This window comes from Octopus sinensis, linkage group LG15, assembly GCF_006345805.1.
Source record: "Octopus sinensis linkage group LG15, ASM634580v1, whole genome shotgun sequence".
NCBI classification, from domain to species: domain Eukaryota; kingdom Metazoa; phylum Mollusca; class Cephalopoda; order Octopoda; family Octopodidae; genus Octopus; species Octopus sinensis.
The window spans coordinates 4,345,935-4,373,671 of NC_043011.1; the positions used below are offsets into that span (position 1 = coordinate 4,345,935).

At 37.1% G+C, this 27,737-nt stretch overlaps 1 protein-coding gene across 10 annotated transcripts in view; it reads left to right on the plus strand.

Annotated features, from left to right (window-relative positions):
* LOC115219722 (N-acetylated-alpha-linked acidic dipeptidase 2) overlaps window positions 1-27,737 on the plus strand; it is a 785,126-nt gene that overhangs the window by 604,144 nt on the left and 153,245 nt on the right. For all 10 annotated transcript variants that reach the window (XM_036509422.1, XM_036509419.1, XM_036509418.1 and 7 more), the window contains 2 exons: window positions 3,874-4,002; window positions 13,133-13,258. In XM_036509422.1, coding sequence (XP_036365315.1) covers window positions 3,874-4,002; window positions 13,133-13,258 — 255 coding nt within the window. The remainder of the gene's footprint in view (window positions 1-3,873; window positions 4,003-13,132; window positions 13,259-27,737) is intronic.

Consider the following 27,737-nt stretch of genomic DNA (forward strand, 5'->3'; position numbering starts at 1 on the left):
CAGATAGATAGATAGAAAGATAGATAGATAGATAGATAGATAGATAGATAGACAGATGGATAGATAGATAGATAGACAGACAGACAGACAGACAGATAGACAGACAGAGAGATATGTTTCTATATTAGCCACACAGGGCTGCACACAGACAGGACGAAATTACAAGGTAGAGCTTTTCTTTTGGGGGTAAAAGAAGGGGGTTTGGTTTTCGATCAAAAGGGATCGTAAATGGAAAGAGGACAAAAAAGGGGGGGATGGAATAAAATTTAATAAAGGGGGGGGGGAATTTGATCAATAGGGATCGTTATCACAGAAATGTCAATATGAAGTGTAAAGGGGAGGACAGGTGAAGTTTACCCATGGAAAGAAAAGCCTACGGAAAAGACCATGGTAACCTCAGTCAATGAAGTCACATGTTATAATTCTTTTTTTTTTTTTTTTGCAAATAAGCAACTCTCTGTATCAATTTTTATGGTTCATAGAATCATAGTCAAAGATAGATAGATGGATGGATAATAGATAGATAGATAGATAGATATAATTGTACACATACATATGTACTTACATATGGACAGACATACAGACAAACATACGTAGATATCTACATGTGCGCATACAGCCATGCCATGCAGGCATAGACATGCATACATATAAAAAAAACTCACAAATGTAAATATAAACCTATTATTATTAAATTTCTTTAAGTATTTTATTTTCACTTGATATTATTATTCCTCCATCAATGAACTTCAACCAACATACTACTTTCCTTATTATCCTTGATTTTCACTCCACCAACCCACCCCAGCCATTTACTCTTCTGAATGTCTTTTTTTTTTGTATTTTTTGTAATTTATTTTATTCTCTCTCTTGCTCCTTCTGTCTGTCTCTCTCTCTCTCTCTCTCACAATACAACTGTCTATACATATCTTCAGAAAGTTGCCTTCCAAGAACTGTCAATGATAATTACTATAGAAATAATGTTAAGAGTAACAGCAGTAACAACAATAACAGACAACAATAGCAAAAACAACAACAGCAACAATAAGGATTTCTTTTGTTTGCTATAAGAGTGAGTAATAAAGGGGGGAGGCTGGGGGGGTTTACATCCAATCAGTTATGAAAAGAAAACAGGTGGTGGAAACAGAAAAAGGTATGGAATGTGTCAGTAAGAGTAAGCAACATTGGGCCAGCCAAAGTCCCTTGGGTTTATGATTACCCTCACTACCCAAAATCTAAGAGAACTTTGGCAGTTGTGCTCTTGGCCTCTTTCTCTCTCTCCCTCTCTTTCCCTCCCTCTCTCTCTCCCTCTTTCTCCCTCCCCCTCTCTCTCCTTCTCTCTCTCTCCCTCTCCCCCACCTCTCTCTCATTCATTCATTCATTCATGCACTTATCATTTCAGTCACTTTTTCCACCATCATGCTCTTGCAACCTTGACCCACTCATCTTAATCTTCTGTCATTGCTTTCTCTTTTATTTACCTTAGAAATCTTAACTTTCAGTGACTAAATACATCATAGAGTAGTGAGAACTCACTAATCTAATGGGATACAAGGTAACCTAATAGAGCTGGTGCCACAATAAAATGCACCCAGTAAACTTTACAAAGTTGTTCATGAAAATGTGGAGCCGATGGTGGTTGTCTTGTTGAAAATGTGACAGCCTCTCTAGTACTGGTGATTGATTAAATGCACCCAGTACCTTCTGTAAAGTGGTTGGTGGAAGGGCATCCAGCCATAGAAATCAAATCAAAAAGAAAATGTATAATGGTAAACCAACCTATCTTAGACAGTAGTAACTCCCAATAAGCACTGGCTTGGACTATGGTGACCCATCCACCTTATGCAAGCTTTGAAAAAGTCATAGAATAATAATGAAGATTATGTATATAAATCCACATATTTATTTATTCCTGATTTTTGGTATCCACCAAAAACTATCGTCTAGTAAGGAAACAGATGTACAGACGGAGATTCAGTATTCTCTCCCCATCTTTACCCAGCCACCATCTTTTCCCCTGTCTTTCCCTTGATGTTGCTGAGCCACTTTGGCTGTGGTCTTTCCATTATTCTTTTACCAAGAGTCTCTTCATGTAGGACCATATTCACAAGAGGCAGGATGTCATGGATGTCATATGATGTTGCATGACCAATGCAGTTCATTTCTCACCTACTTTACTAATGAAGAACAATCTAATGACATAATATCTTGGAAAAGTGGAAGTAGGTTAACGAAGGGATGAAAATGAATGATATAAAAGATCTTTATTTATTCTACTGAGTTAAGTTAATTTAAGTTAAGTTAATTTGGCTCAAAATGCAAAAAGCAAGACCATGTAGGGGGACATGGAGTTATGTACAGGGTGGTGTTCATGCAAAAAGTTCAGGCCATTTCTGGTCAAGAGAGACCTTGAACCGAGCGGCCGTCGGCATCTTCACTATCTCGTCCGGCAGCTTATTCCACAGATCCGCAACCCGGACGGAGAAAGCCCCTCTCCTTTGATTGAGATGAAATCGTCACAGATAGAGCTTTCCGGCGTGACCCCGCAGCCGACGCTCTGGAGCAGGAGTGAAGAACAGCTCTTTCGAGAGGTTACACTTTCCTCTTATGATGTTGTGAGCAAGAATGAGATCACCACGGCGGCGGCGTTTTTCTAGAGAATAAAGGTCGAGCGTCTTCAGCCTTTCTTCATAAGACAAATGCTTCAGACCAAGAACCATGCGGGTAGCCAGCTTCTGGACTCTTTCGAGATGCTGTATGTCTTTGAGGAGTGTGGCAGGCACAGCTTGTTGTTCTGTGGATTCTATGTGTACAGTCAAACACTGTGCGTATTTCTCAGCACCATTTCAGAATAGGTACACCATGTCCTTACATGTTGTATGAAAGGACTAAAAGTTTGAAACCTGTTCCTGCATAGAAAAAAGCAAATGTACTATGATGATGATGATGGTGATAACAACAACGATGGCAGGGGTAGTGATGTAACTAGTGTTCAAGGAATTCTGCTGCCATTCCAATGATATTTGAAGGAAGAATCCTTGACTGGGTTTGTTTGTACAAACATCATGCGTACTTTATGCAGGTGGCCGTTGATAAATTTCACTTTTACCATTTGGTACACTTACGTTTGGAATGTGCATATCTGATGAGTTTTGTGTTTCACCCACCCTTAACAAATTGTGAAGGAAAAGTGATACAGGTTTAGGGTGCTTGTCAACATGTTTAATATTTAGAATCGGGGCTGTTGCTCCTTGGCTACGGAGGAAGGAGGAATCTTGTAGCAGTTTTGTTTAACCTTTTTATTACCAATCCGGCTGAAACCGGCTCTGGCTCTGTCATAAGTTTTGAATTAAAATCTTCCACCAAACCTTAGTCACAATTTATATTCCAAATACTAGCTGAATGATAACCAAGTTATTTTACTAAATGCTTTGTTATATTTAATGTAATTGAAAGAAACAAAGCTTCTCAAAATAAATACAGTAATGAAAGGGTTAATGAAGAGAACTGCTGTTATTGCGTATTCACGATCATCATCATCACTTTCACCGCTACCATTACCATCACAATCATTACATCCACCACCACTATCATTTCTATTTCTAAGAGGAGGAATGACCCTGCAGAGGGTCTATCAGTGACTCCTACATGATTATGATGATGATGATGACGGCAGTGGTGGCATTGGTGATGGTAGCAGTATTTATGCTAACCACCACTATGACAGCGAGCACTTTGTTGATGACTACCAAACCTATAACAAAAACTTCTCCGACAGGGATGACTTCTGTGATGACAATTTAAAAAATTTTTTCATTTATTTTTCATTTAGCATATTTTCATGATTTTTTCTGTTTTCTCATTTCATCTTAGATTGAAATCCGTTTTCAAAATCAAACAGTGTTTACGTCCCATTTCTATGAAAAAACACTCAGAAAAGAAGATGATTCATCAAAACTTGTGCCACCTTACAATTCCTTTGCACCCAGTGGCATTGCTGAGGTAAATATCTTTCTTTTTCTTCTTCTTCTTTACTATGCCAACATCTGAAATACATTACTATATGTGTTTTATTATGCACCACTAACTTAATTCTCATGTTCCAACATACCCAACCACTTAATAGTTAGGTGCCATGGTGTTAATCACGTTTGTTTGCTTCATTTATTTTTGAAATTTCCACTAGGTGCTGCAATGTTTATTATGGCTGTTTGTTTCACTAATTCTTTGACATTCCATTATGGTATCTCAAAGACTAATGAAGCTTGTAAGTCCACATTATTTTTATCAATGATTACTAAGCAAGAATAAAATATTATTTCTTATATGATTTTATAAAATTTAGCTTCTTTTTTTTCCTAAAAAAAAAATGTAATTTGGTTATATGCTAAGTGAGCTATAGATCATATAAAAGACAAAATCATTGAGAAGGAAATTGAATTGCAATACAAATATGCCTATATGTAAAAAAAAAAAACAGTGTCAGTTGCACACACAAACAAAAAAATGTTATAGAAATAGATTCAGACAAGCAATTATAAAACATCAGAGTTTCTTTCACATAGTGAAGCCTATAATAGAAAAGCAAAGTAGATTCAGATTATCATCATCATCATCAACATCAACATCATAGTTAGGTAACCCCTGTTGAAACAAGCTTTACAACTCCTCCTTGGTCCCTGGAGCTATTGACTCTGCACTATCACACCTGTATTTCATTCCCAAATTTCTGATGTTGATACCTGTACAAGAGAACTTGTAACCCTTTTTCCACAACTTGGCTGAGCTCATCTCTTTCTCTGAAGCCCTTTCTAGGAAATTGTACTCTGCATTACCTCACTGCTTGTGAAGTTCTAATACCAGCCACTTATATTGTTTCACCAGTTGCTGTGGCCATGCTGGGGCATTACTATAATATAGAAAGAAACTTCCTTTTATTAACTTTTAATATTGGGGAAGATATTACTTTTGGCTTATGTCACAGAATTGCAGACCAGTAAACCATGACACTCTCTACCTGTTTTAATTTTAATGTTATGAATTTAGCATAGACTGGTAAAAATTAGTTGAGTGTTGGCCAAAATTTCTAGTGCTGTTTAGTTGTATACTCCTATGCTCTGTGTTTGTATCCCACCAACATCTGAGTTATTTTCCATCACTAAGTACCAGTCAAATCCTAAAGTCATTACAATCAGCCAAATTCTTATCCCACTAAAGTATAGGGCATTGTGAGGGTTAAGAATCACCATTATTCCTTTAGAAGGGTTGTCAATTAGAATTTCACTAGAGTAATAAACAAAATGCCATTCAATATTTAGTTACACCTAAGGGGCCACTTAGCTTAATGATACATAGCATTCAGCCAGTATCTGAGAGGTACAAGGTTCAATTCTCCATAGACACTTGCTGGCCACTTTTTTAAAAGGCTGCAAGCTGGCAGAATCATTAGTACAGTGGGTAAGGTGCTTAGCGCAATTTGTCCATCTTTACATTCTGAGTTCAAATTCCACTGAAGTCAACTTTGCCTTTCATCCTTTTGTGGTCATTAGAATAAGTACTAGTTGATCGCTGGGGTTGATGTAATAGTCTTACCTCCCACCACCAGCACCACATCGAAACTACTGGATTTGAACCAAAATTTGAAACCAGTATTTAGTTACGCCACTTCATGCTCTCCTTCCAAATTCCACTGGCCAAGATCAGTTTTGTCTCGCATCCTGGCTTTTAGAATAGATACCCTGTATCTTTGAGTGATGTATGAGGTGACTAAAACGGTGGCATCAGGAAGGCTTTTCAGCTGTAAAAACATTGTCCTGAAAAATGGACCTGAAGGTGATAGTATAATGATGATACAGCTTAGTTGCACATAAATGAGTATCGATAAAATGTAAGCTCAATATAATCAACTGTGTGTGGTCTTGTACCAAAATTTAAAAATCAGTATTCTAATTCCGAGCTGTGCTGATAATGTTGGCCCAGTCAGTTCATTGGAAAATTCATCAGGAAGCATCTAGTTTTGTTCCGCTGCATTTTGAGTTCAAATCCTGCAAGGAATCAGCTTTGTCTTTCATCCCTCATAAATTTATGTAATGTGCTTGCAATGTGCTATGGTTGATCCAATCAATTACAGCCCTCTTGTAATATTATTGATTTCTCATATTAGCTCTGAACCGATATGAGGAATTTTAGTATGGTTAGATTGGGCAGTTAATAATATCTCTCATTTATTTTTATTTTAGTTATTTATTTTGTGTTGCATTCGGTGAACAAAAGCATTATTAGTTACAGGTTTCCAGCAAACCAATCACCGGTTCAATGCATTTCTGATAATTAGAGTGACGAGGGATTGTCCGACTCGGCAGAACAACTACCACGCAGAACATTTCTATTCGAAAGTACCAGTTTTCTGGTTTTTATACCAGTGTTCACTTTCTTTGCCAACAGGCGCAGGAGTGGCTGTGTGGTACATAGCTTGTTTACCAACCACATGGTTCTGGGTTCAGTCCCACTGCGTGGCACCTTGGGCATGTGTCTTCTACTATAGCCTCGGGCCGACCAATGCCTTGTGAGTGGATTTGGTAGACGGAAACTGAAAGAAGCCCGTCGTATATATGTGTATATATATATGTATGCGTGTGTGTGTGTTTGTGTGTCTGTGTTTGTCCCCCTAGCATTGCTTGACAACCGATGCTGGTGTGTTTACGTCCCCGTTACTTAGCGGTTCAGCAAAAGAGACCAATAGAATAAGTACTGGGTTTACAAAAGAATAAGTCCCGGGGTCGAGTTGCTCGATCAAAGGCGGTGCTCCAGCATGACCACAGTCAAATGACTGAAACAAGTAAAAGAGAAAGAGAGAGAGAGTATATACTGAGAAAGATTTGTAAAAGCATAACAGATATGCACGTCTACCAAGATATATATTAACATACACTCACAAACACACACACACACACACACAGTGTATGGCCAGAGCAAATGTTCTTACATAGCTGCATGGTAGTATGTAAGAAATCTCCAGGCCCATCTAACATTGCTATAAATGGCCTCACTGTTTCTCTGATATTGATGGTGATCCAATGTTCTCGATTATATCTCAGCTGTTTTCTAACAGATGAATCATACATACAGCTATATATAAATGACATACATAAGATGTCACTTCACATGGATGTATATAAATATATATATATATACATATATTGTTGGGGTTGTAGGTCAAAGCAGTTACGTGAGACTGAAAGGAGGAATATACAAATAGACTAGTAACTACGACAACAAATAGATAAATATCTGAATAAACATGTGAATGGGTAGATGACAGAATATATTATTCATGATACAATTTCAACTGGCCATTCCTGTACAACTTTTGAGTTCTAATTTATCAGTGGCTGAACTAACTGACTTGAATGAGCTTCTACAATGTGCACGTTTGTTGCATCCTTGATGTCATCTTACCAAAACCTGTCTTTATGTATTTCTTTTCTATGTTACCCTTTGAATACTATTCTAGGTGATGTGGACCAGGGATAGTGTTCTATTCTTCTGATATGTAACGGTCATTTGCTTCATCAAATGCTGACGTGACCACATTGGTATGTTAATTTGTAAATTACTACTACAGCTGGTTGCAGCTAGTTTGGTCTGGTCAATTGGCTTGATTAATGAGAGGTTAAAAACCATACCCTCATATGAGCCAAAAGCAGATGGGCATTCTCTTGTAGTTTCAGTCCTGCTAAGCATTGCTGGGTGCAGTAATACTGTCAGAAGATGCTGAAATTGAAATCACCTGTCTTACTGTGTAATATGTCAGACTGGAGATCCCAATTGCAAGGGAATATCTGACAGTGCAAGCTCTATGAAATATTTCATATATATCATCATCATCTTCCATGCTAGCATGGGTTGGACGGTTCGACTGGGGTCTGGGAGAGCCAGGAGGCTGCATCAGGCCCAGTCTGATCTGGCAGTGTTTCTACAGCTGGATGCCCTTCCTAATGCCAACCACTCCGTGAGTGTAGTGGGTGCATTTTACATGCCACCGGCAAGGCTGGCAACAGCCACGTTTGGGTGGTTCTTTTATGTGCCACTGGCACTGGTATCACAATATATATATACTCTTTTACTCTTTTTCTTGTTTCAGTCATTTGACTGCGGCCATGCTGGAGCACCACCTTTAGTCGAGCAAATCGACCCCGGGACTTATTCTTTGTAAGCCCAGTACTTACTCTATCAGTCTCTTTTGCCGAACCGCTAAGTGACGGGGACGTAAACACACCAGCATCGGTTGTCAAGCAATGCTAGGGGGACAAACACAGACACACAAACATACACACACACACTTATATATATATACATATATACGACAGGCTTCTTTCAGTTTCCCTCTACCAAATCCACTCACAAGGCATTGGTCAGCCCAGGGCTATAGCAGAAGACACTTGCCCAAGATGCCACGCAGTGGGACTGAACCCGGAACCATGTGGTTGGTTAGCAAGCTACTTACCACACAGCCACTCCTGTGCCTATATATATATATATATATATATATATATATATATATATATATATATATATATATATATATATATATATATATATATATATATATATATATACATATATATATATATATATATATTATTATTATATGTAGAAAAATACAAACTGGGACAAGAACGTAAAACATTTAGAAGACGATACAAAAAACACGGACGGGACATTCGAAGCCTTCAATCTTCAGTCAAGAACCGGATCATCGTAGCAATTTCAGCTGATAAATCTTGATTAATCTGATTAATATATATATATATATATATTGTATAGTTACTGGGAAGAAATTAATTAATGTTAGTAATAATATTACATAGATAAATCCAAAGGCAAAATTTTTATTGGGAGGGGGGGCTCTTACTAACTAGAATTTACTCTTTAGTTATGCTTTAGTTTCATACATGTTGTGTGTGTCTGTAAAATTTTTGGTGCCTAAACTTCTGAACTATTTTTCTATAAAATTTCATACAGAGAGTAATTTATACTAAATTTTTATTTATTTATGTAACTTGTTATAATTTTTGAATTTATTTAGCTATTTCTGCCATTTATCAAATATTCATATCAAAGCAAATTTTTCTCCCCCTTGCACATGTATTTTTAAAAAATCATTTTTAATTCTTTTGAATCTTATTTTTTTCCACTCTAACTGCATTTTTTGTTCTATCAGACATGAATGAATTTTTCTAGATATTTATTGGAAATACATCTTATATAAATAGACAGTCATAAATGTGCAGTACAGTATTTAAAATAGCGTGAAATTAAATGACATTGAATACGAAAAAAAAACTAGACTGCTGACCATGTTCAAATAAAAAATGTTCTGTGATCAAATGGACTGGTATTGTTTGATATGAAGTTGAATGTAAAAGTATTTTTGTGATGTAGTTGTTAGTTAAAAATAATATTGCAATGACGCTATTATGTTTCGTTTTGCTATTTTCCTTGTTCCCATTCTTTTGTTTTTACTCAAAGAAGGGTGGTCTCAGCCTATGGCCCTTGTAAGGCCACCCAAACTGAGGAGGTACAATTTAGGTAATTTTCTGTAAGGAACAGATGGACAAAATGGGAGTTCCAGAAGGATAGCGGTTCTGGGCTTGTAGAAATTTTAGTCTGCTAGCATGCCGGGCGAAATGCGTAGCCGTATTTCGTCTGCCGTTACGTTCTGGGTTCAAATTCCGCCAAGGTCGACTTTGCCTTTCATCCTTTCGGGGTCGATAAATTAAGTATCAGTTACGCACTGGGGTCGATATAATCGACTTAATCCGTTCGTCTGTCCTTGTTTGTCCCCTCTGTGTTTAGCCCCTTGTGAGTAGTAAAGAAATAGGTATTTCATCTGCCGTTACGTTCTGAGTTCAAATTCCACCGAGGTTGACTTTGCCTTTCATCCTTTCAGGGTCGATAAATTAAGTACCAGTTACGCACTGGGGTCGATGTAATCGACTTAATCCATTCGTCTGTCCTTGTTTGTCCCCTCTGTGTTTAGCCCCTTGTGAGTAGTAAAGAAATAGGTATTTCATCTGCCGTTACGTTCTGACTTCAGATTCCACCGAGGTCGACTTTGCCTTTCATCCTTTCAGGGTCGATAAATTAAGTACCAGTTACGCACTGGGGTCGATGTAATCGACTTAATCCGTTCGTCTGTCCTTGTTTGTCCCCCCTGTGTTTAGCCCCTTGTGGGTAGTAAAGAAATATATTTAGGTGATTGAGAGATGGTAAGGTAATGAAAAGCAGATACATTGAGTGGAAGTGGGTTACAAGGGTTTGCAACACTGAGCAGGACCCATTGTATTAGCACTTTTTTTTTGTTTTTGTTTTTCTCTTTGCTGCTTTTGCAGATTTCCATTAGACTCTATCACCATCCACTTCAATTTTTATGAATTTGAACTTGAAACTTGAGTCATAGTGAAATTGTCATTAGCTGATTAGGCGACCATGCCTGCCCAAGCCCTCAAGCCCTCCACTATGGATGCATTGCAGTTACTCTCTTGATAGAGCTTGGTGATCATGACCATTAATCTTGTAGGATTCCTCCACTCAGCATCAATGTACAAAGCACTGTTTGCTCAGTTGAGCTCTTCCACCACCTCTTCACAATATGCCTATTTCTTTACTACCCACAAGGGGCTAAACACAGAGGGGACAAACAAGGACAAACAAACGGATTTAGTCGATTACATCGACCCCAGTGCATAACTGGTACTTAATTTATCAACCCCGAAAGGATGAAAGGCAAAGTCGACCTCGGCGGAATTTGAACTCAGAACGTAATGGTAGACGAAATACGGCTACACATTTCGCCCGGTGTGCTAACGTTTCTGCCAGTTCGCCGCCTTCACAATATGCCATGAATTTGTGTATCCCTGGCAAGATGGCTGAATGGGTGCTATGCCTTGCTAAAGGGAGGCCCATAACTATACATGGTGTGGTCATCACTCCATGAGGTATTTTCGAAGTACCAACATACCATAGTATTAGCAAAATTCAGCTCATCACTTGACTAAAGACTGTAACATATTGCTGTAAAAATTCTGCTGTCACTGTGTCTGATTAGTTCCTAATAAGTATAAATCTACTAACATATTTTACTTTTAGCTATATAGAGTGAAATTATTTCAATTTCAAATCTCTTCCTTCATTATAACTTCCTGCAGAGAATCTCATGGAATCTTTATATTTGCACACCTGAAAAAGTTGCAATATTCTTGGCAATTCAATGGTAATCAATTGATGAGAAGATAAGCTGACTATTTGTTCTTCGTTATCACACACAGCAAGCGATAACTGCTGAACATGAAGCAATGATGTGACAAATTTTAAGTGCAGTCCCAATTAGTTTCCATGTGTTCTAATAATCAGAATAAATCTCACATTTAACCTTTACTAATACCCTACACTAATTAAACAACTGCACATTTTATAATTACACATCAGCCTTTAGCTATAGAGGTTTATTCAATAATTGATAGTTCAATATTTCTAGATAATATGTGTGAATTAGTACAATTCATGCTAATGACATATTCTCTGCAGGAAGCTTTCCTGTTCTATCAGTTCAGTTATTTGTGAGCTGAACCATGGTGCCTTAAATTTATACATGTATTTTTAAAATACTACATTTAATTATTTGGGAATTCATTTTCCCCAGTGTAACCGCTTTCTTTTGTGACATGAACAAATAAGTCCATATTTTATAGAAAATATAGCAGGAAAATAAATAGACATATTTGGATAGCCCATAAATTATCGAAAATTTTAAGTTGACATGCATTGAAATATAAATAAATGTAGTAGTTGTAGTAGTAGTAGTAGTAGTAGTGGTAGTGGTGGTGGTGGTGGTGGTGGTGGTGGTGGTGGTGGTGGTGGTGGTGGCGGCAGCAGTAGCAAATTCTTTCATGTTTTGTGTGTATGTGTGTTGTGAGCAAAACATAACCAAGTATTCTGAGAATAGTGCTGCACTTAAGCATGATTAATCAGTGACTGAAAACACACACATGCACGCACGTGCATACACACACGCACACACACATACATACATACATACACACACACATACATACATACATACACACACACACACACACATCACTTGTGAATATGGCCTTCATAGCTAGTACTCTGTTTTCACTGATTGTATTAGGTGCCTATGTAGTTTGTGAGCAAATATAGATTCCCTTTCAACCTCAAGTTAGCAAAACCTTGAAGATGCTACTGTAGGAGGGAAAGAAAGCTTTGCCGGCATTTGACTGGATTCATTTACTGCTGAGCTATGGCAAATGACATGTCTTGCTTTACTCAAGGAAACGGCATCAGCATGTGCATCCTACTGATGTGATCATCTCTTCCAAAATCAGCAAGAAGGAGAATCTCTCTTTACTCTTTATTCTTTAACTTGTTTCAGTCATTTGACTGCAGCCATGCTGGAGCACCGCCTTTAGTCGAGCAAATCGACCCCAGGACTTATTCTTTGTAAGCCTAGTACTTATTTCAATCAGTCTCTTTTGCTGAACCGCTAAGTTACAGGGACGTAAACACACCAGCATCGGTTATCAAGCGATGTTGGGGGGACAAACACAGACATGCAAACACACACAAACACACACACACACACACACAGACACACACACACACACACACACACATATATATATATATATATATATATACATACATACGACGGGCTTCTTTCAGTTTTTGTTTACCAAATCAACGCACAAGTCTTTGGTCAACCTGAGTCTATAGTAGAAGACACCTGCCCAAAGTGCCACGCAGTGGGACTGAACCTGGGACCATGTGGTTGGTAAGTAAGCTACTTACCACACAGCCACTCCTGCACCTCTATGGAGAACCAATTCAAAACCTGCAACTCCTCTATCCCAATTATGAATTTACATTCATACCAATAATCATTTTGTGCAAGCAACTTATAAGTTAGGGATATCCCATCACATGGCTCAGATATTATGCAAATAGCAATCGTTTGCCTTTGCTTTTTCATTTACATTTCACACTATATTAATTAACTTAATTATCAACAAAATGCTATTGATCAGTTTTTGTTCTTTTCTGATTCTAGGGTCCTTTAATCTATGTCAACTATGGCAGAATTGAAGACTTTCAGTACCTCCATAAAAATCATTCCGTAAACTTCAAAGGCTCAATAGTCATTGCACGCTATGGAAAGATTTTTAGAGGTGATAAGGTAAGTTTCGGATTTATGGAGACAGAACATGTCACCTTTCATTATTCGTTTCTAATTCAGCACAAACATGTTTGAGGAACACCAATAATTTTTCTTATCTCCTATCTAGAGCTCCACTTTCTCTTTTGGAAGAAATAATATCTTATAATATATGGATCACATCATAACTATATCTCATTAAATATTAAGAGTTACATTTACGTAGTTGTCATAAAAATATGTAGATTTTTATATTAATGATCTTTATTTTAATGCAACAACACATTTGTATTAATTTGGGAAGTATTAAGGTTAGAGCTAACTGCAAATATTTAATTGGTTACATCTGTATCATAAGTTTGTGGAGGTGCAATGGCCCAGTGGTTAGGGCAGCGGATTCGCGGTCGTAGGATCGCGGTTTCAATTCTCAGACCGGGTGTTGTGAGTGTTTATTGAGCGAAAACACCTAAAGCTCCACGAGGCTCCGGCAGGGATGGTGGTGATCCCTGCTGTACTCTTTCACCACAACTTTCTCTCACTCTTACTTCCTGTTTCTGTTGTACCTGTATTTCAAAGGGCCGGCCTTGTCACTCTCTGTGTCACGCTGAGTATCCCCGAGAACTACGTTAAGGGTACACGTGTCTGTGGAGTGCTCAGCCACTTGCACGTTAATTTCACGAGCAGGCTGTTCCGTTGATCGGATCAACCGGAACCCTCGTCGTCATAACCGATGGAGTGCTTCTAAAAACAATCATAACTTTGTTTCTCCCCAACTGCTTAAGAAGGTACCATTTTTTTTTCAATAACTGCAATAAATTTTTGCTTTTGTTTCTATTTAATTTGTTCTCTTGTAGAAAAAGGAGAAAAACTGTATTCTTTTAAGCTAAATAATATGATAAGCTGCCTATGTATTGTATATTCATATTATAGAATTTCCTCTCTGTGTGGATAGTAGTAAGGGTTGATCTATCAAGGTTAAGAGACATGATAAAACATTGATATTGCTCAATGAGACTGATAGATTTGGAAATTTATTAACCCCTCAATAAATTCTTTTCTGTTTTATTTCATACGAGAATGAGTTCTTCAAGGTTGTAAATATAATGAAAAATAGCTACTATTCCCGTACTTCTTGAAAATTCTTTACCCACCTGTCTGCAAAGAAGATGAATTATATCAAACAAAAATTTCAACTGAAAGACTGAAGTTTAGGCTAAAAAAATTCTCAACTTTTGGCAATGAAATGTGGACCATGTTGCTATTAGACTCAAAGTATTAATATGAAAATCAACTGCAGAGCGGCACAGGCGATAGAGCAAGGAATCAAATGCACAGTAGGATTTAGTTATGACACCTTATGTTTTGAGTTCTAATCCCGTTCAGATTAACTTTGACTATTATCCGTCTGAGGCCAATAAATTGATAGCCAGACTAAAATTACAAAGAATTATGGAAAGTAAGTCTTCAGTCATCGGTCAAAAATAACTAAATAAAATAACTACAGGTTCAGTGACAACCTGAGCCACTTTCTTTGAATTTCTTTTCTCTTTCGCCATACAAACTGATCCAAACTCACAAAATTTATTCAATAATTTTTGTTGAAACAGATCATTATCATTTTCATAGGACTTCATTTTTTTTTTTATCCATTCAATCAAAATGTCATGTTTTCTCTTTTCTTTTTTACCGTCTCAAGTGGTCTCTACATGGTTACTCAACTCATATAGTTTATTGACCTCATGTCTGCTATTCCTATTGGAAAACATTACTTTCTCTTTTAATACCTTGTAGAATAGCAAATGTCACATAATATAAGTATTTCTTAAGCTGTATGGAACTTCTAAGTCTTTTTGCTTACCTCTGCTTTCTGTGATATGAGAGAAATTTCTCCAACTCTGGATAGAATGCCAATTTATCTATCACTTCTTCACCTACCATAAATAGATTAAATTTTCTTAATGAGCCTATTTAATACAAAAACCATAGTACATATGTCACTGCCTCATAAAATCCTACATAATTACTGCTGCTTTTTAGTTCCAGATTATCCTCTACTGTCAGACATAAGACATATATATGTAGCTGGTTACATGACTAGGTGTAATCCATAAACCTAGTATTTCAGGTATCCTATGTCTCCGTCTAGTGGAGAATGATCTGTAGCCCTCAGTGTGACAATTCAGATACATAGTCGTATTTATAACAGTTATATACACTATTTATGATAATTATATAAATCAAAATAGGAAACTCAGACTTTTGGTTGTTTCTTATAACAGTGTATCATTATTCACTAATGTTATCCAAGCAGGATGCAATAAAATTTGTCCTGTACATCAACTGGTGGTCACCTTAAGTTATCTTGACCACAACCAAGCGAAACTATGACAGTAGCATAACAAGAGTACTATGGACTCGGTGGGTAGTGAGCAGGGTGTTATATTTATTAGAAATAGCTTTCAAGAATTTCATTAAAAACAGAGTAATTAGATAATCCATAAAATTTAAGGAGATATTCAAAGTATACTAGAAATATATAGAAATATAAGATACAAATGCACATAATTTTGAAAATCAATACCAGAAGCCTAGAGTAATAAATGTTAGTATAACATATTGCTTTTTTCTTTTCTACTGTCCTGTTTATTTTTGTATGCTAGTAAGTTTTTGTGGTGGCCACATTGGCAGTGGACTTGGTCAGAGCATTACACTTGTTATTTGGTGGCTGTGTATAGTTATACAAGTAATTTAGTACAGAGAAACAAATAAACTATACAGACATTCATTGGCGAAAATCAAAGTAATTTCTATATTTCTATGTTTATGTGGCTGTTGAACATTTTTTTTCCTTTTGTCTGTGACAAAGCTTTTCAGCCCTTGCAGTGATTTAAACCCCTTTTTTGTCAGTCTTTATCTTTTTCTTTCACTTGTTTCAGTCATGCTCGGTTACTGCTTTGAAGGGTTTTTTAGTTGAACAAATTGACCTCAAGACTTTTTTTTTTAAAGCCTTCTACTTAATCTATTGGCCTCTTTGGCTAAACTGCTAAGTTACAAAGACGTAAGCACACCAATACCAGTTGTCAAGCAGTGGTGGGAGACACAAACACATACACACATGTATGAGTGAGTGGACAAATGAAAGAAAAGGGCACCAACACATTTAGGAGTTACATGTATTATTCAAAACAGTTTGATTCAATTCCTGAAGGAGTTGGGCTCTCATTAGGGGCCTGCGAAACTTGAGGTAGCATGGAGCCAAATCAAAATGACATACATACACATATATATATATATATATATATATATTATCATCAGCATCATTTTACATCTGTTGTCCATGCTGACATGCGTTGGATGGTTTGACCAGGACTGGAAAGCTGCACAAGACTCCAGTCTGATTTGGTATGGTTTCTATAGCTGGATGCCCTTCCTAATGCCAACCACTCTGAGAGTGCAATGGGTGCCTTTACATGCCATTGGCATGGGTACCATTTGTGTGACCCCAGTATCTACCACAACTACAGTTTTACTTGGCTTGATGGGTCTTCTTCTCAAGCATGGCATAATGTGAAACATCTTGGTCATCCGTCATTGCCTCCATGAGGCCCAACACTCAAAGGGTGCTTTTCATGTGCCACCAACTTTGACCACCTTGGCTCTATGAGGCTCAACACTCAAAAGATGCTTTTCACCTGCCACTGGCACAGGTGCCAGTTATGTGACACCAGCATCAGCCACAACTATGATTTCACTTGGCTTGACAGGTCTTCTCAAGCACAGCATACTGCCAAAGGTCTCAGTCATTAACATATATATATATATATATATATATATATATATATATAATCAAAATAAGCAACAAGGATATCCAGAGGTAATGCAGTACGATTGTTTCATGCAACTCCATTTAATTGAACAATGCAATCATTACATCAATTTAAAATGTGGAGCAATCTTCAGCTAAAGATTGCTCTACATTTTAAATTGATGTAATGATTGCATTGTTCAATTAAATGGAGTTGCATGAAACAATCGTACTGCATTACCTCTGGATATCCTTGTTGCTTATTTTGATTATAATCACCCCATTTTGAATTATATGGATAATACCTTACTAAATTCTGGTGCCTTTAACTTAAGTACCATATTCATCTGAATCTAAATTTTACTGAACTTATATATATATATATATATATATATATATATATACACACACACACACACACAGGAGGGGAGCTTCTTTCAGTTTCTGTCTACCAGATCCACTCACAAGGCTTTGGTCGACCCAACCCTATAACAAAAGACACTTGCCTGAGGTGCCATGCAGTGAGGCTAAACCTGGAACTATGTGACTGCGAAGCAAGCTTCTTACCACGCAGCCACACCTATGCATTAGGAAGGAATCATAACTGCATGTGTTTACCTTTTTCACGTATCTTTTGGTGATCTGAACCAATTAAAAGCCTCCAAGATGTGACTCCTGTATGGAAGAGAAGAAAGGGAGGTGGATCTTTATACGAGATAATCCAAATATTGCTTTAAAAGATCGGAACTATGTTTAACACAATGAATTTCTCTTTACTTTTTGACCAACAGTTGTTAGTGTTGGCAGCTAACTTGGTTGAAAGATGGACTGCAAATGTCAAGATTATATTGCTACTGTAAACCATCTCAGTCATTCTACTGTAGCTTTTGGTTTAAACTTGCCATAAATCATACTTATCAAGGAATTGATATGCATTTGTGCATCTGAAATCTGTGTATACATGCATGTGTACATGTATGGATGTGTAATCTGTACGGATTCGGCTACTCGTATTAAGTGAAACTTATTCATTGTACTCTGACAAGCTATATGAGAAAGTAATGTGAAATATAAAGGCTATCAATAAAACAGGAGGGTGTGTAGAGTAGGATAAAATGTTAGTATACATTCAGCTTGGTTAATGATTTATTGGTTATTGAGAGAGAGAGAGAGAGAGTTAAGTGGATTGAAGGAATATGAGGAAGCCAGTGATAGGGGCAGGAGAAGTTACACTGAACTGACTTAGAACCAAGCTATCTCTGTCGGTTGAGTATTCGTTCGAACACAGTTGGATTTGATTGGTCTTGGCTGCTTCTGTGTGTCCTATGTCTAATGTCTCAGAATGTGGAATCTCAGCAGATATGTTCCATTTGATTAGGCATTTGATAATCTCTGTTCCGGAGAGTCGTTATCAATCTGAATGACCCTTGTATGTATATAGTATATTGTAACACACTGTGTAGTGCACAGAGGTGCCTTACTCTTCTTGTGGTGTGTTTAAGGCAAATGACTATAAAGAAAACATATTTGTTAATAATACGCTGTCCTAAGGGCAGCAAACTGGTAGGACCCTTACTGTGCCAGGCAAAATGCTTGGCAGCATTTCATCCATCTTTGTATTTTGAGTTCAAATTCTGCTGGGGTTGACTGTGCCTTTCAGCCTTTCGAGTTCAATGAAATAAGTACCAGTTGAGCACTGGGGTTAATGTAATCAACTTACCCCTTCTCCCGAACTTCTGCCAAAATTTGAAACCAGCAATACACTGTCCTGCTGTATACAGTGGTGAATGTGAGGGCGCGTGGCTTAGTGGTTAGGGCATTCGGCTCATGATCGTAAGGTTGTGAGTTCGATTCCCGGCGACGCATTGTGTCCTTGAGCAAGGCACTTTATTTCACATTGCTCCAGTCCACTCAGTTGGCAAAAATGAGTTGTACCTGTATTTCAAAGGGCCAGCCTTGTCATACTCTGTATCACGCTGAATCTCCTTGCGAACTACATTAAGGGTACACATGTCTGTGGAATGCTCAGCCATTTGCACGTTAATTTCACGAGCAAGCTGTTCCGTTGATCGTATCAGCCGGGACTCTCGTCGTCGTAACCGACGGAGTGCTCCCTACAGTGGTGAACAACACCTACTACTTGTATTATGTATACAGAATGAAAGGTGGCGAGCTGGCAGAATCATTAGCATGTCAGGCAAAATGTTTAGTGGCATTGCATCCGTCGTTACGATGTTACCAAAGTGGACTTTGCTTTCAACCTTTGAGTGCCAGTAAAATAAGTACCAGTTGAGCACTGGGGTTGATGCAACCAACTATCCCCTCCTCCAAATTTCAGACTTTGTGCTTATTGTAGAAAGGATTATCTATATAGAGTCACAGTCCCTTCGGTGGTTCACTAGTGGACTCATCCAGTACTATTTATGAATACTGGAATGTTACTATGTTGTTGCTCTCCTATAAGAAATAGCTAGGTTTCCCTCAAGTCACCTGTTATCATCTTAAAAGAGGAAAGTGACATTAGATAATTCAATCCCTAGATAAAATATGTGTTTTTAATGAGTTGGGTTAGGCATGGCCGGAATGTCTATGACAATAGATCTGACCAATAAGAGTTAACCTAGAGCTAGGCAGTAACCTCTGTAGAGTTATACTGACTGAGCCAGTGAGAGCTAAGTAACTTGTCCAAGGACACAATGGCAAAACAGCAAACCCTTGAAATGGAAGGCCATAATTGACACCTGCTGCTGCTGCTGCTGCTGGTAGATTCGGTGGTAGCAGTGGTGGCGGTAGTAGTAGTAGTAGTAGGAAGAGAAAAACCCATTTTAATCCTCCATATTCCATGCAGCAGACAATAATACCAAGAGAAGGAAGAACTGGCACAATAGTTGCAAATATATACTCTTTTACTCTTTTACTCTTTTACTTGTTTCAGTCATTTGACTGCGGCCATGATGGAGCACCGCCTTTAGTCGAGCAAATCGACCCTGGGACTTATTCTTTGTAAGCCCAGTACTTATTCTATCGGTCTCTTTTGCTGAACTGCTAAGTGACGGGGACGTAAACACACCAGCATCGGTTGTCAAGCAATGCTAGGGGGTACAAACACAGACACACAAACACACACACACATACATACATATATATATAAATACATATATACGACGGGCTTCTCTCAGTTTCCGTCTACCAAATCCACTCACAAGGCATTGGTCGGCCCGGGGCTATAGCAGAAGACACTTGCCCAAGATGCCACGCAGTGGGACTGAACCCGGAACCATGTGGCTGGTAAGAAAGCTACTTACCACACAGCCACTCCTGCACCTATATATATATTTTTTTCTTGCATCAAAGTTTAGAGCAGAAAATAGGGAGGTTGTGGGTGGAATGTAGGAGACGAAACAACATGCTACACTTGATGGACTTTATTAATAGCTTTCTGAAAGACATGAAACCTCTAACACACAAAACCTTTTTACTTAACATTCACCCCCACCCTACCCCCACCCTTCTATTTCCTCTTGATATATTCAATGTACAATGCTGCTCTTTTATGAAGTGACTTACTATGTGATTTTAGATTTTATCTGGGAAAAAAAAACAGAATAAAAAAGCATGTAATGACCATCTGGCCATTATTTCATTGTCAGGTATCTACAGTTATCTTACAATCATCAGTGAAATGAAGCATTATTGAATTTTTTTTCTTTATTTTAGATGGGTGCGTTAGGGTTGTATAAATTTAGATAATTTGATTTCTAACTGGAAGGTACAATCAATAAACTTGTGTTGTTGTTGTTTAATCCCAGATTAACTCTGATCGTACAGACATTTGATTGCGCTTGAGCATAAGCATGTTGTTGAAGGCTCGCATCCCTGACCGAGCAGTTTCAAGTTTTATTCTACAGTGTGGGACCATATGTATGTGTCATATACATACATATGGTTAACCTGTATGGGACCATATGTATGTGTCATATACATACATATGGTTAACCTGTATGGGACCATATGTATGTGTCATATACATACATATGGTTAACCTGTATGGGACCATATGTATGTGTCATATACATACATATAATTAACCTGTATGAGACCATATGTATGTGTCATATACATACATATGGTTAACCTGTATGGGACCATATGTATGTGTCATATACATACATATGGTTAACCTGTATGGGACCATATGTATGTGTCATATACATACATATAATTAACCTGTATGGGACCATATGTATGTGTCATATACATACAATGGTTAACCTGTATGGACCATATGTATGTGTCATATACATACATATAATTAACCTGTATGGGACCATATGTATGTGTCATATACATACATATGGTTAACCTGTATGGGACCATATGTATGTGTCATATACATACATATAATTAACCTGTATGGTACCATATGTATGTGTCATATACATACATATGGTTAACCTGTATGGGACCATATGTATGTGTCATATACATACATATGGTTAACCTGTATGGGACCATATGTATGTGTCATATACATACATATGGTTAACCTGTATGGGACCATATGTATGTGTCATATACATACATATGGTTAACCTGTATGGGACCATATGTATGTGTCATATACATACCTATGGTTAACCTGTATGGGACCATATGTATGTGTCATATACATACATATGGTTAACCTGTATGGGACCATATGTATGTGTCATATACATACATATGGTTAACCTGTATGGGACCATATGTATGTGTCATATACATACATATGGTTAACCTGTATGGGACCATATGTATGTGTCATACATACATATATGGTTAACCTGTATGGACCATATGTATGTGTCATATACATACATATGGTAACCTGTATGGGACCATATGTATGTGTCATATACATACATATGGTTAACCTGTATGGGACCATATGTATGTGTCATATACATACATATGGTTAACCTGTATGGGACCATATGTATGTGTCATATACATACATATGGTTAACCTGTATGGGACCATATGTATGTGTCATATACATACATATGGTTAACCTGTATGGGACCATATGCATGTGTCATATACATACATATGGTTAACCTGTATGGGACCATATGCATGTGTCATATACATACATATGGTTAACCTGTATGGGACCATATGTATGTGTCATATACATACATATGGTTAACCTGTATGGGACCATATGTATGTGTCATATACATACATATGGTTAACCTGTATGGGACCATATGTATGTGTCATATACATACATATGGTTAACCTGTATGGGACCATATGTATGTGTCATATACATACATATGGTTAACCTGTATGGGACCATATGTTCGTGTCATATACAACATATGGTTAACCTGTATGGGACCTATGTATGTGTCATATACATATATATGGTTAACCTGTATGGGACCATATGTATGTGTCATATACATACATATGGTTAACCTGTATGGGACCATATGTATGTGTCATATACATACATATGGTTAACCTGTATGGGACCATATGTATGTGTCATATACATACATATAATTAACCTGTATGGGACCATATGTATGTGTCATATACATACATATAATTAACCTGTATGGGACCATATGTATGTGTCATATACATACATATGGTTAACCTGTATGGGACCATATGTATGTGTCATATACATACATATGGTTAACCTGTATGGGACCATATGTACGTGCCATATACATACATATAATTAACCTGTATGGGACCATATGTATGTGTCATACATACATATGGTTAACCTGTATGGGACCATATGTATGTGTCATATACATACATATAATTAACCTGTATGGGACCATATGTATGTGTCATATACATACATATAATTAACCTGTATGGGACCATATGTATGTGTCATATACATACATATGGTTAACCTGTATGGGACCATATGTATGTGTCATATACATACATATGGTTAACCTGTATGGGACCATATGTATGTGTCATATACATACATATGGTTAACCTGTATGGGACCATATGTACGTGTCATATACATACATATGGTTAACCTGTATGGGACCATATGTATGTGTCATATACATACATATGGTTAACCTGTATGGGACCATATGTATGTGTCATATAGATACATATGGTTAACCTGTATGGGACCATATGTATGTGTCATACACATACATATGGTTAACCTGTATGGGACCATATGTATGTGTCATATACATACATATAGTTAACCTGTATGGGACCATATGTATGTGTCATATACATACATATAATTAACCTGTATGGGACCATATGTATGTGTCATATACATATGTGTCCTGTATGGGACCATGTGTATGTGTCATATACATACATATAGTTAACCTGTATGGGACGATATGTATGTGTCATATATATACATATAATTAACCTGTATGGGACCATATGTATGTGTCATATACATACATATGGCTAACCTGTATGGGACCATATGTATGTGTCATATACATACATATGGTTAACCTGTATGGGACCATATGTACGTGTCATATACATACATATGGTTAACCTGTATGGGACCATATGTATGTGTCATATACATACATATGGTTAACCTGTATGGGACCATATGTATGTGTCATATACATACATATGGTTAACCTGTATGGGACCATATGTATGTGTCATATACATACATATAGTTAACCTGTATGGGACCATATGTATGTGTCATATACATACATATAATTAACCTGTATGGGACCATATGTATGTGTCATATAGATATGTGTCCTGTATGGGACCATGTGTATGTGTCATATACATACATATAGTTAACCTGTATGGGACCATATGTATGTGTCATATACATATGTGTCCTGTATGGGACCATGTGTATGTGTCATATACATACATATAATTAACCTGTATGGGACCATATGTATGTGTCATATACATACATATGGTTAACCTGTATGGGACCATATGTATGTGTCATATACATACATATGGTTAACCTGTATGGGACCATATGCATGTGTCATATACATACATATGGTTAACCTGTATGGGACCATATGTACGTGTCATATACATACATATGGTTAACCTGTATGGGACCATATGTATGTGTCATATACATACATATGGTTAACCTGTATGGGACCATATGTATGTGTCATATACATACATATAGTTAACCTGTATGGGACCATATGTATGTGTCATATACATACACATAATTAACCTGTATGGGACCATATGTATGTGTCATATACATACTTATAGTTAACCTGTATGGGACCATATGTATGTGTCCCAGGTTAACCTAGGGCTTGTGAATGGAAAATTTGGTAGAGAAACTGTGAAGGAGCACTTGCCATAAAATACATACATACATACATACACACACACACACTCACACACACACATGTAAGCAAACATAAATTTGTTTTTGAAGTGCTGAAATGTATTGTAGTACTAGTAGAAAGATATATTTTTTCAACGCGTAAGTACTGATAGAACAGTATATATAGGATAAAATCCTAACAGAGGATCCTTATAATATATATGCTAGGAAAGCATCCAGTAGAGATATGTTTGTTCAGTACAATTCAGCCCTTCCACTCGGTGCCAAAATAGGATACACACATTTGTGTTTGTGTATATATATATGTAGATAGGTAAATGTGTATGTGTGCATGTATTCATACACACACATATCTTTATATATAAACGAGAAGTTGTGTGTCTGTCTCCTACGATTTAGATTCCTAACTACTCCCACATTTTGCGGTGCAGTTTAACCAAAACCAGGTATCTTATAGTTGTGATTCATATCGAACCTTTCTGAGTCTACAATTTAAAAAATAATTTACCATCATTTTTTTCCATTTTAATGCATTTTTTCGCTATTATATAAGGGAAGTAACTCTCTAAAAATGTCTACGATGAGTCAACGATTTAAAAAAAAATTTACCATCATTTTTTTTCCATTTTTAATACATTTTTTTTGCTATTTTTTGGCTATAACTCTCTAAAAATGCTTTATAGTTATTTCCCTTACAAACCCGAGCAAGAGACTCTGTTCAAGCTTTTCTTATATTCCATAGTATTTACCCTTAATAATGAATTGACAATTCAAAATAAAAGTAGAAAGAAGAAAGCCAAACTGTTACTGACATTAGATATTTATATAAGCACCAAATGGAGATAAGCTCATTAACAGGATTTGAACCGTATACCTATTGCTTGCCTTGAAACCATGTCACCAATGAAGTTACAGACCTCCTACCAGTCTATTTTCTCAAATTAGATACATTTTTTTCTTCTGCTGTTTCCACTAAACATTTTTGCTTTCAGCAGGTTCATTCATCAATCTCTAAGTGTTAACAGAGATAGCTTACACTGATAATAATAGGGAAAAAAAAAATCACTGTTTATATATATTATATTAAGACTGAATGCTTGTAATGAGAAATAAAACCTGGAATTAAATTTTAAATTTAATTAATGCTGGCATGGCTGCATGGTAAGAAGTTTGCTTCCCAACCACATTGTCTTGGGTTCAATACCACTGCATGGCACTTTGGGCCAATGTCTCCTCATAAAGCTCTTGGTTGATTAAAATCTTGTGAGTGAATTTGAGAAATGGAAACTGAAAGAAGTGTGTTGTGTATTTCCTCTGTGTTCCCTTCTTGGGATCTTTCCTTCTCCTATGTTTCCGACGAAGAGCTTCGCTCGAAACGTTAAACCCTCCTTCTTCCCTTCTTCCTGAGCGTCCAATAATACTATATTTGTTCCACGTCCTCGCGTTGTTGTGTTCTTTTGTTTTTTTGCGTTTTCTTGTTTGGATTAACTTTATATATATATATATTGTTATAAACCACCACCAGAACTAGAGAAGAAATTTCAGGCATAGAAGCAAGGTCTAAAGTCAAAGGGCCTTAGAGTTAATCCATCAAAATCAAAGTCTTAGTAAGTAGGAGAGCAGACAAATCACAAATTTCTTCGCGTAGATGGCCTTGCTCGATCTGCAGAAAAGGCATAGGTATTAACTCCATAAGATGTACTCTGTGTAAGTTATGGACATATAAGAGGTGCAGCAATATTAGAGGAATGTTAACAGGGAAAATAGTTTTTGTGTGTGGAAGGTGCACAGGTACGATTAACACTAAAAATGTACAGAAAATAGACTCCATCAAATGCCAGAGGGGTAAACTAGAAGTAGTTGGTAGCTTCCATTACCTAGGTGACCAAATTAGTAGCAGAGGTGAATGCTCCAAGAGCATAGCTGCTAGAATAAGAATAGGCTTGGCAAAGTTCAGATAGCTACTACCTTTGTTGATGACAAAGGGCCTTAGAGTGAAAGGCATATTGAACAATGCTTGTGTGCAAACAGCTTTGCTACATGGCAGTGAAACATGGGCTGTGACTGCTGAAGACATGTGTAGGCTTGAAAGAAAGGAAGCTTCGCTGTATGTGTAATGTCAGTGTGCATGCACAACTAAATGTAAGCATCTTGAGAGAAAAGTTGAGCATAAAAGGCATCAGATGTGGTGCGCATGAGAGATGACTGTGCTGGTATGGTCATGTGATGTGTATGGGCATGGACAGCTGTGTGAAGAAGTACCGATCTCTGAAGGTGGAGGGAACCTGTGGAAGAGGTAGACCCAGGAAGACATGGGATGAGGTGGTGAAGCATGACTTTTGAATGTTGAACCTCATAGAGGAAATGACAAGTGACTGAGACCTTTGGTGATATGCTGCGCTTGAGAAGACCCACGAAGCCAAGTGAAACCACTATCATGACCTATGTCAGTGTTGCATAACTGGCACTCATGCCAGTGGCACATAAAAAGCTCCCTTTGAACACTGAGTGATATGCTGTTCTTGGGAAGACTCATCAAGCCAAGTGAAATTGTAGTCGTGGCCGATGACAGTGTCATGTAACTGGCAACTGTGCCGGTGGCACATAAAAATCACCCTTCAGACTTTGGGCATTACAGAGGCAGTGACTGAAACCTTTGACAATATACTGTACTTGAGAAGACCAGTGAGACCAAGCGAGATCACAGTCATGGCCGATGTTGGTGTTTGATAAGTGGCACGTAAAAAACGCCCACTTACACTCTTGGAGTGGTTGGCATTGGGATGGGCATCCAGCCGTAGAACCCATGCCATATCAGATTGGAACTTGGTGCTGCTCTCCAGCTTACCAGTTTTCAGTCAAACCATCCAATCCATGCTAGCACGGAAGACGAATGTTAAATGATGATGATGATGATGATGATGATGACATATATACATATATTTATTTATATATATATATATATATATATATATTATATATATATATATATATATATATATATATACATATACATATATATATCATCATCTTTTAACATCCATTTTATATATATGTATATGTATATATATATATATATATATGTATGTATGTGTATATATATATATATATATATACACAATGTGTTGTTCTGTGATAGAAAATTCAACAAAAAAAGTACTCCACCTAGTGAGAGATAAATATTATTTACTTAAGGGATGCAATGCATGTGGTTAAGCGCTACTAATAGTTTCATATGTTGAGAAATATCTCAAACATATTCTGCAGGCACAAAAACCACACATCATAAGAAACTAAAGAAATTGAATAATAGAAGAACTGCAAAAAAAAACTGG